At 37.3% G+C, this 10,755-nt stretch overlaps 1 protein-coding gene across 1 annotated transcript; it reads left to right on the top strand.

The window, feature by feature from the left end:
* Positions 1-6,486: 6,486 nt before the first annotated feature.
* On the top strand, positions 6,487-7,440 carry LOC308357541 (olfactory receptor 1P1; the record flags this gene model as incomplete). The annotated part of the gene is made up of 1 exon (XM_080827151.1): positions 6,487-7,440. One exon carries the CDS (start codon positions 6,487-6,489, stop codon positions 7,438-7,440), a length of 954 nt encoding a protein of 317 aa, XP_080683277.1.
* Between the last annotated feature and the right edge of the window lie 3,315 nt (positions 7,441-10,755).

The raw sequence follows: 10,755 nt of genomic DNA, 5'->3' as shown, positions 1-10,755 counted from the left end.
TTTGTAATGTGATTTGAAGGTTAAGTAAGATAATAGAAAACTTTGGAACATGCTCTACAGGGTAAGCTCTCAATATGTGTTGATTACTATTTAAAATTGTTTGATAAATGTTTATTTTTGAAGTTTAAACATTCCGGTATATGACAATTTATGGGTCATTTATCCTTCAGTAATTATGTGGAGAATTTAGAGAGCCATTTAGATTTTCAAATTCAGGACTCTTTTCAATTTAATACAATTTGCATCAGACTCACATGTTTTATTTTTGTGGGGGGGGTTCTCAGATTCTTGAATTGGATCTTGGTTCTCTGTTTCCTCTAACTATATTTCTTTTCTCATTATTTTTATCTCTGTCCCTTTCATTTTAATTTATTAAGAAAATCTCATTTGTATTTTCAAAATGGATGATCTTTTCTGCAGTTTCCTCATTAGTATTATTTGCAAGCCATGTAGATTATAAATTCACATATAAAAATTCACATTCTTCTGCTGAAGTATTTTAAATTATAGATATCATATTATATTCCTAAATATTCACCATATATCTTGAAAAATCTTTTCCCGCATGACTTAAATAACATTTTCAGCCCAATTAACAGTCATTCCTTATTATTATCCATTCCTAGTTTATGTGTAAATTTCTCCACTTATCCCCAAAAGTGTCCTTTCAGTTGGTTTGTCAAAATAAGAATTTGATCATGGACCGTGCATTGTATCTGGTTGTTATGAATCTTGTTACAGATTTTTTGTCTTTAACAATTCATTTTTTTCACAAGGTGATTGACTGAGGAGATTGCCCCAGTCTCCTCTTTTTCAAAGTTAAGTTCACTGACAGGGGCAGCAACATCACTTGGAGCTTGTTAGAAATGCAGGCCCTATGCCAAACCCACTGAAATGCAAATCTGCTTTGACTTGCATGTCCCTGGTGACTCATATGCACATAAAAACTTAGGAAGCATTCCTGTGGTGTTCCACCTTTAGGACTTAATGTGATTGTTTCCTCTAGGACTAGCTTGATCCTTGGGATCTGGTATTCCCATAACTGACAGTTATTGCTAGCAGTTTGATAACATTTAAGTTAAACATTTTTGGCTAAAACACATCATGTTACAGCTTATGCCATATTTGACCAATGGTAAAATTCACCCCTGGATTTCTGAAATAATAACCTCGTTCCTCCATTGTAAAGTCTCTGTGTCCCACTTGTAACCAGGAAGGAGTCTATGTGGTATTAATTTGGCATCATACAAATATTCAGCTCCCCATCAACCATTTCCTGAATTGCTTATCCTCTTTATCCTTACCTGAATCAATGCTTTACTCAGGGTTTTCAAGCACTCCTCAGATAAATCTAAATCTAAATAAATCTTTTTAAGTGTTTTTCCCCCAGGTATTTTGTCTTTTTTTGGTTGCTATTGTAAATGGGTTCTTCTCTTTTGTGACATCTAACTGAATGTTGTTTTTATATATGAATATGACTGATTTGTGTATGTTGATTCTACAACATGTTACTGTTCTCAATAGTCTTGTGGTTTCTCTGTTGATTTTATTGTGTTCTCCAGAAATCTCTTTTTGTACAATACTTATCAGGTTTTAAAATCAGCATTATACCTTCTTTAGAAAAAGATTTTGGAAGTTAGCCTTCTCTTTCTATATTCTGACTAGAAAAAGAGATTGTCTACCACTTAAAGTTTTGATGGGATTTCTTATTAAACTAGATGATCTTGGCACTTCTTTAGGGAGCAGGTCTTTGACAAATATGCTAAGTTGTGTTTTTGTTGTTGGTTGTTTTCCACCATCCCTGCAGGAGGATTACAGTTGACCCTTGAACAATGGGCTAGAGGAGCAGATCCCCCCCAACACAAATGAGAAAAATCCGTATATAACTTTTGACTCTCCCAAAAGTGTTGACCAGAAGCCTGACTCATAACATAAACATTCAATTAACACATATTTTGTATGTTATATGTATTACATGTTGTATTCTTACAATAAAATAAGCTAGAGAAAAGAAAATGTTATTAAGAAAATCATAAGGGGGGCACCTGGGTGGCTCAGTTGGTTAAGTGTCTGACTCTTGATTTAGGCTCAGGTCATGGTCTCAGGGTGGTGAGATCGAGTCCTGCATGGGGCTCTGTATGCAACGGAGAGTCTGCTTAAGATTCTCTCCCTCTTCTCCTCCCCCTGCTCTCTCTCTCTTTCTTTCAAAATAAATAAATAAATAAATCTTAAACAAAAGAAGAAAAGAAAATCATAAGGAAAACACATTTACAGTACTGTGCTATAAAAAAAAATCTGTGTGTTATTGGATTTGTGCAGTTCAAACCCGGGTTGTTCAAAGGTCAACTGTATACCTGCCCCCCTTCACTATTTGCCATGTCACTTGCAACTACCTCCCTATGGAAGGTTATAGTTATGTGCCCCCCTGATGTCTGGTTGGCCATGATACTTGTTTTAACAGTGAAGTTGAGTGGACATGATGTGTACCCATTCCAAGCAAAAGCTGTAATTTACCATTGTGCATTTTTAAAATCTCTTGCTCTTTTCTCTTTTCCCTTAAGAATGGCATGTCACAAATAAGGGCTGTTTCTTCAGACTGGATCCCAGAATAAAGAAGATGCATGAGTCCATGCTAAGCAGAACTATATACACCTTGCTGTAGACATGTAATGTAAGTGAGGAAATAAACCTTTGTTTTTTGTAAGCCATTGTGATTTGAGGATAGTTTCTACCACAGTATTACCAAGAGAAAAATGATTAACACAACATTTATTTTTCTTTGTTGATGTGGCTTATCCTTTATCCATCTCTACCAGTGTTATTCTTGGTAGCTTGCATTGTCCAAAGATTATTCATTTCACCTTAGAACTACACATTTCTTTGCATCGACTCTAGCTAAGTAGTCTTATGATTTTAGATAACTTTTTTTCAATTTATGTCCCTCTCTGTCATTTCTTATTCTGTTTATTTGTGTGTTTCTCTCTCTGACCCCCCTTTATTTTTGCTTGATTAGATTAGCAAATGATTTATCCATTACATTGTTTTTTTTTTCAGTATATACAATTCATATACCATACAATACATCCAAAGTGTACAGTTCAATGGCTTTTATTATTTTCTATATTCACTGAATTTTGTTACAACCACCACAATAAGTTTGCAACATTTTAATTTAATTTAATTTAATTTATTTATATGACAGAGAGAGACACAGCGAGAGAGGGAACACAAGCAGGGGGAGTGGGAGAGGGAGAAGTAGGCTTCCTACTGAGCAGGGAGCCCTATGCAGACCTCAATCCCAGGACCCTGGGATCATGACCTGAGCCAAAGGCAGACACCCAACCATCCTAACCACCCAGGTGCCCCAGTTTACAACATTTTTATCACCCCAAAAGGAACCCTATAATCATTAGCTATCACCCTCACTCATCTATCCCTCCAGGCCTTAGGCAGCCACTAATCTACTTTCTCTCTATATAGATTTACCTATTTGGGAAATTTCATATAAACTGAATTATATAATACGTCGTTCTCTATGTCTGGCTTCTTTCATTTAACATAATGTTTTCAAGGTCTGCTCATATGTATAAGCATGTACATGTACTTTGTTTCTTTTTATTGCCAAACATTATTTCATTTTATGGATATGCTATATTTTATTTATCCATTCACAGGTTGATGGACGTGTGGATTATTTTTAGTTTTTGTCTGTATGAATAATGCTGCTATGAACATTTATATACAAGTTTTTGTGTGGATATATGTTTTCATTTCTTTTAGGTATACCTAGGAGTGGAATTGCTGGATTATTCGTATGGGTAATTCTATGTTTAGCCTTTTGAGAAACTGTCAGAATGTTTTCCAAAGACACAGAAACATTTTACATCCCCACTAGCAGTGTGTAAGGGTTCCAATTTCTCCCCATCCTCAATGGGGATGAGGAGTGCTGTTTGAGTGAGTTTTGGTGTCAGGCATATCTCAGAAACTATTGCCTAATCTAAAGTCATGAATATTTATGCGTATATTTTCTTCTAAGATTGCTATAGTTTTAACTCTTACAGTTAGGTCTCTGACCCATTTTGAGTTAATTTTGTATGATCTAAGGTAAGGGTCCCATTCATTCTTTTGTAGATGGAGACCCCATTGTCCCAGCACCATTTGCTGAAAAAGACCAAAGAATTGTTTTGTTTTCACTTTATTTGTTTTCTGATTTTGAACTCTACTTTTGGTTTAATTTTTTCCAGTTCAGTTTATTTTTGTTACTCATTTTGTGTCAGATGCTTAACTCATGTATTATTTACTATTATTCATGTAAGTATTTAAGGCAATGAATTTTCCTTTAATTACTATGTTAACAATAGTCCATAGACTCTGGTACATAAATGACTATTATTATTTTCTGAATATTCTGAAATTTAGATTTTTATTTCTCCTTTGGACCTGAGAGTTACTTAATAGAGATATTTGAAACATTTCTTTCCAGATTGAAAGGCCATTTTTGTTTTTTGGCTTTGTTATTAATGTCTACTTCTACTGTAATTTGGTCAGAGATCATTAGTTGAATTATTACTGCTTTGGGGGATTTTAAAAAATTGTCTCTGTGGTCTTATGTATTTTTTTTTTTGTAATGTGCTCTGCAGGAACTTGAAAGTAAGTATTTATTACTATTATGGGAACACAGTAATATATATTATACATACATATGTATGTATACATATTCATATATTCATACATATATTTATACACGTATATTCACACACATATCTTATTATTTTTGTTTCATATTATCTATTCTTACTTTTTAAAGTGTTTTTAAGGATTTTTTTTTTTGAGTAAACTAACTCTACCTCCAACATGTGGCTTGAACTCATGACCCTGAGATACTCACATGCTCTACTGACTGAGCCAGCCAGGCACCCCTATTCTTGTTCACTTTTAATCACTTGATCTGCCTTGGATGACAGAAGTTTATTTAAGCTGATTGTCTTTCTTACCAGACTAATAGCCCTGACCCTCTGTTCTCCTTATACCCGGAGGGACTTTTCTGATTGCTCAATTTTGGCCCTCAGCTTCTCTGTGCTCATCAGGAATCTGATCAGTTTCAGGAAAAACTTTGCTCAGTTCTTCCACATTGTATGTTTTATGAAGGCAGGCTGTTCCCCTCTGGAGAGGCCCATGTTGTCCCACTGAGCCTGTGAAAGGGAAAATAGATTTAATTTTGGAGGAGTATTACAAAGCTCATTTAGTGAATACAGCTAATATAAATTCTCCAACCTAGTCTTTTTCAGTAACAAAGGTGATTCTTTTTCTCCATCTGACTGACTGACTCTGTGACTAACCCTCAGTTGGCTCCACACATGGGAATTTTCTTGTACTATTGAGCCTACTCAAGCTCTGATACCTCTAACTGCTCAAATAGCTTTTGTGGTCCTTATAACATACAGAATAAAGTTTCAGTTTCTTTACTTTCCATGTCAAACACTCCTAAATTTAACTTTTAGTTCTCTTTCTGGCATTAACTCAGCCTACAATCCCTCCTCCATCTCACACTCAAAGCCCCTGTTTCCCTTCTCTGAACTTGTCTAGGGCTTCCTCCTGCCTGGCTTTTATTCAAGAGTTTGCCTCAATATGCTGCGCACATCCATCTGGCAAGATCCTGAACTATATTCCTTTGCTGCCACAGTCTACTTTGTCTCAATGAGTGTGTGTGTGTGTGTGTGTGTGTGTGTGTGTGCACGCGCGCGTGTGTGTACATCCAACCAATTTTGGAGATTTTGGAGATTAGAGATGATGATTCCTTCTTTGTTGTTACAGATAACTGAAGAAGAGTTATCTGAACATATCTTTATTCAATAACTGATTGTTCAATTGATTTCTTGAGGAATGGATAATATGAAACGATCTTCAGAATACTGACTTTGGGGCATGATGGGGTGGAACAGGTAGTCTGGGGTCTGAGAGAGTTTTGTTGTCAGTTGAATGGGTAGAGAACCCTGAATCAAAATACTATGGGATTTTAACATAGGTAGTTGTCTGTCCCATTAGATTGAAAATTCTCAGGAGGTAAGGATTATCAGTGTCCTATCTATGTGGTACTCCACCAGGTCCAGAGCTCGTGCTTAGTCTCTGTTGAATGAATGAATGAGTCAATGAATGAATGAAAACTTCTTGACACCCCTGAGAATACAGCTGAAGAAATAGCAATTACAACTAAAGAAATCTGGGATGGAAAAGAGTGTAGAGAAATAAACCAAGAAAGAAATCTTTAATTCTCTTAAACTGTATCTCTTACACTTCCTAGCCCATTAGTAAGTTTTAATAAAAATACACAGCACACATAGTATGTGATCAGTACAAATACGCTAAGGTTATTCTTTTTTCTCTAGAGTTCAGAGAATGGTACATTCATCAACCATCCAGAGTAAAGTATGTTTGGAGAGTTTTAATGGGTCTCACTGGAGGTGTCTTTCTCGGACTTCCAGGATCATGGCAGGAGGGAACCAGACCAGCATCTTTGAGTTCCTCCTCTGGGGACTCTCAGAGCGGCCAGAGCAGCAGCACTTCCTCTTCCTGCTGTTCCTGTGGATGTATGTGGTCACTGTGGTTGGGAACCTGCTCATTGTCCTGGCCATTGGTACTGATGCACATCTCCACACACCTATGTACTTCTTCCTTGCCAGCCTGTCCTGTGCAGACATCCTCTTCACTTCCACTACTGTGCCCAAGGCCTTGGTGAACCTCCAGACTCAGAGTAGGTCCATCTCCTACACAGGATGCTTAGTTCAGCTCTACTTCTTTTTGACTTTTGGGGACATGGACATCTTTCTCCTGGCCACAATGGCCTATGACCGCTATGTGGCCATCTGCCACCCTCTCCACTACAAGATGGTCATGAGCCACCGGCGTTGCACCTTCCTGGTTACTGCCTGCTGGATCCTGACGAGTCTTGTTGCCATGACCCACACTTTCCTCATCTTCCGACTTTCTTTTTGCTCTAAGAAGATCATTCCTGACTTCTTCTGTGATCTGGGACCCCTGATGAAGGTGTCTTGCTCTGACACTCAGGTCAATGAGCTTGTACTCCTCTTCTTGGGAGGAGCAGTCATTTTAATCCCCTTTGTGCTCATCCTGGTCTCTTATATCTACATTGTTTCAGCCATCCTCAGAGTCCCCTCTGCCCAGGGAAGGCGCAAGGCCTTCTCTACCTGTGGGTCACACCTTGCAGTTGTTGCCCTGTTCTTTGGGACAGTGATCAGGGCTTATCTGTGCCCCTCATCATCTTCCTCCAACTCCATAGAAGAGGACACAGCAGCTGCTGTCATGTACACAGTGGTAACTCCCCTGCTGAACCCCTTCATTTACAGCCTGCGAAACAAGGACATGAAGTGTGCCCTGGTGAGATTTCTCAGGGGCAAAGTCTTCTTTTCAAGGGGACAGTGACTTCTGTAGTGATACTGCAGGTGTCCTCCATCCCCTCCACAGAGGAGCCTCACAGAAATTTCTACCTCAGGTTTTTCACTTCTGACTCCCACATATGCCTTATCACCACTTCCTTCCCTGAATCCCCTCATGACTTTGATATTGTTGAGGAACATCAAGATTTTACATCATGTTGTAAAGTTAGTATGTTTAGAGTTGCTTATTTACTTATTGATTTTACCCATGACTTTCCACAAGGAAAAATGCCTTTTGCAATGTTTTTAATTCTAGAAGTCTGTGTAGGCTTTTATGCTAGTTCACCAAAATTCAATTAGTGAGGTCATGGAAAGTAAGTTAATGATCAAAATATTAGCAAGTAAAGTCAATATTGGACAGCAAAGAGCTTACAACTTTGAGTATATATGTATATATATACTTTATTTTTTCTTACAAAAATAAATTATATATACATGTATGTGTATATATATGTTTATATATATAAACACTTATTACTTCAAGGTTGTGAGTCAAAAATCTTTGTAACTGTTAAAGCTCTCAACATTGTCAGTGAGCAGAATTTTGAACAGTTTATAATGAGAAGACAAAATAAATAAATTTAAATTAAATATTATGGCAACTCTTATGTAGCTGTTCTCTGAAATTCTTCCTTATCTGCTTAAGTCTTGGCTGATTGTGAATGCTGCTTTTCATATTGGCAGTAAAGGAATCTTGTGTGTTCTCAAGGTTCTTTATGTTGAAACTTGTGGCCTCCAGACTCAACGAAGACCAAATCAAAGATAACCAAAGCTTATGATTTTTATTTCTGCTATGAAAAAGTCATAATTCCATACCAAGACAGAGTGAACAAAAAATCATTGCCTAAAGTTGAAGCTACGGAACAAATTCACTGCAGAGCTTTGTGAGGAAAGGGCTCTAGATTGGTGCCCGGGAGTCCCAGATCTTAAACTCAGTGCTTCTACTTATTTTGTCTGAGTCTAGTCTTCTCTTTTGTGAGATAAAATTACTGATATTTTTCCTGCCTACCTAACTGGAACTTTGTGGGGGAAATGCCTATGGTTTGGCTATTATAATAGAGAAACTCCAAATGATTATAGATTTTAAAAGCTGGACATTTATTTCTTTCTCATATACATGTAAGATGTTGGCTACAAAATCATCAAGGATTCAGGCTAATTCTCTCTTTTTTCTGTGACCCTCAAAGAATGATTCCATAGCCATTAAACTGCTGCCTTGGTCTTCATTTCAACCAATAGGAAGGGAGAAAGGGCCAGCTGGAGATCCAACGATTCCCACTAAGGAAAAAACCTGGAGAAGTGGCACTCACCTCTTCCATTTATATCCTATTGGCCAGAACTTGGTCGCTTAGCCTCACTCATCTGCAACTGGGCCTGGGAAATGTATTCTTTATACTTGGTGGCCATAATCTAATATTATATTAGCATGGACAAAGTACAAACCTTATATTGGGGAAAACCAGACATCTCTGCTATAGTCAGGTGCCATGATGGCAATTAAAAGCCCTGCTAGCATGAAGATCTCATGAAAACAGGAGAGTGTGTGGGCACTCAGTCACTCTAAGTCTTCAAGGCTATTGGAATACAAGCTAAGGAGGTGTCTTCTTCCTAGTGACCACAGATATTGTCAGTGGAGTGGCAACAGCAGGGGTGGCTGATAATAATTATGTGGAATCTGAGACATTCTTCTTTAGGATCACCCTGTCCCCCTCTCCTCCTCTAGGTGAGTACCTAGAGGGACAAGCTAGGGCCTGACCTTTGGATCTTCTGAAAACCTATTACCAAACAGGGTAATGATATTCCCGGTGAACATAAGTTCACATGTGAAACTAACCTGACATCTACAAGTACAAATAGAATAAATATAAATGAACAACATATGCCACATGAATCTAAACTATTGGAAAAAACCTGATGAATATACTCAAGGATATTAGGGAAGATATTAAGAATATGAAACATAAAAAGAACAAATTGGAAGTATTAGTTAAGAAACATAATAGCTGAAGTTACTAATTCAACAGATGAGATAAATAGCAGGATGGATACATGTAAAGAATGGATTACTGAATCAGAATCAGAATATCAGGTTGTGAAACTGTCTTAAAGGCAGCAAGCAGTGAAGAATAGAAATATGGAAAAATAAGGGGGGTGGGGAGTTAGAGAGATAGAGAATATAAATAAAAGTGCCAACATCTAGAAAATAAGAGTCCTATGAAAAGACAGAAAGAGTAGATAGAAGGAAATATTTCAAGGACTTCGTTTCATTCTTCTGAATGAAAGAGCCCATGAAGTTCCAAGCAAAGGTAATTAAAAGTACCTCTAAATTCATTGTAGTGGAATTAAAGAATACCACGAAGAGAACATCTTTTTATTTTTTTTAAAGATTTTATTTGTTTATTTGACAGAGAGATCACAAGTAGGCAGAGGCAGGCAGAGAGAGAGGGAAGCAGGTTCCCTGCTGAGCAGAGAGCCTGATATGGGGCTCAATCCCAGGACCCTGAGATCATGGCCCGAGCCTCAGGCAGACGCTTAACCACTGAGCCATCCAGGCACCCCTGAGGAGAACATCTTAAGTTTCTAAAGAGAGAGAGAGGATTACAAAGGAACAATAAGATTAAATTCAGGTGTGTCAATCACACACTGGATATAGGAAGATGAATAAAATTTGAAAAGTATTAAAGAAAATAACTTTAAATATAAAAATTAATATCCATCCAAATATTTGCTTACATGTTCAAAAAAATCTTAAATAAAATTCTAAAATGCTAAACAGTGTCAACTCTCTGTAGTTGATGCTAGTAGGGGAATATAAGGACAGGAGAGCATGATAAATAACTTGTCTCTCTTGGGCAAAATAGAGACGTATTTAAGAGATCCATGGGTATAAATTAAAATCATGTGTTTTAAGTTAAGGGAAAGCATCTTAGCTTTCAAAATAGCTGTGTAACTTTCAAACCAATCTCAGAAAAAAAAGGAGTCTTAAATTGGAAACAGTGAGGAAAAAAAATCAGAAGAAAATACAGCAAATGGAAATGATTTAAGTTTGAGTTTCTTATTCATATTATATCAGCACCTAACAGGGAATTCCCATCCTTTTAATAAAAAATAAAGCATCAGTATATATGATGCTATGAAGGAAGTCTCAGTAAGTTCTTTTTTTTTTTTTTTTAGTTAAGATTTTATTGGGGCACCTGGGTGGCTCAGTGGCTTAAGCCTCTGCCTTCGGCCCAGGTCATGATCTCAGGGTTCTAGGATCCAGCCCCGCATCGGGCTCTCTGCTCAGCAAGGAGCCTGCTTC

Source organism: Martes martes (genome assembly GCF_963455335.1).
Source record: "Martes martes genome assembly, chromosome: 16".
Lineage (NCBI taxonomy): Eukaryota > Metazoa > Chordata > Mammalia > Carnivora > Mustelidae > Martes > Martes martes.
The sequence above is the reverse complement of the archived record's forward strand: the minus strand, read 5'-3'. Positions and strand labels throughout refer to the sequence as shown.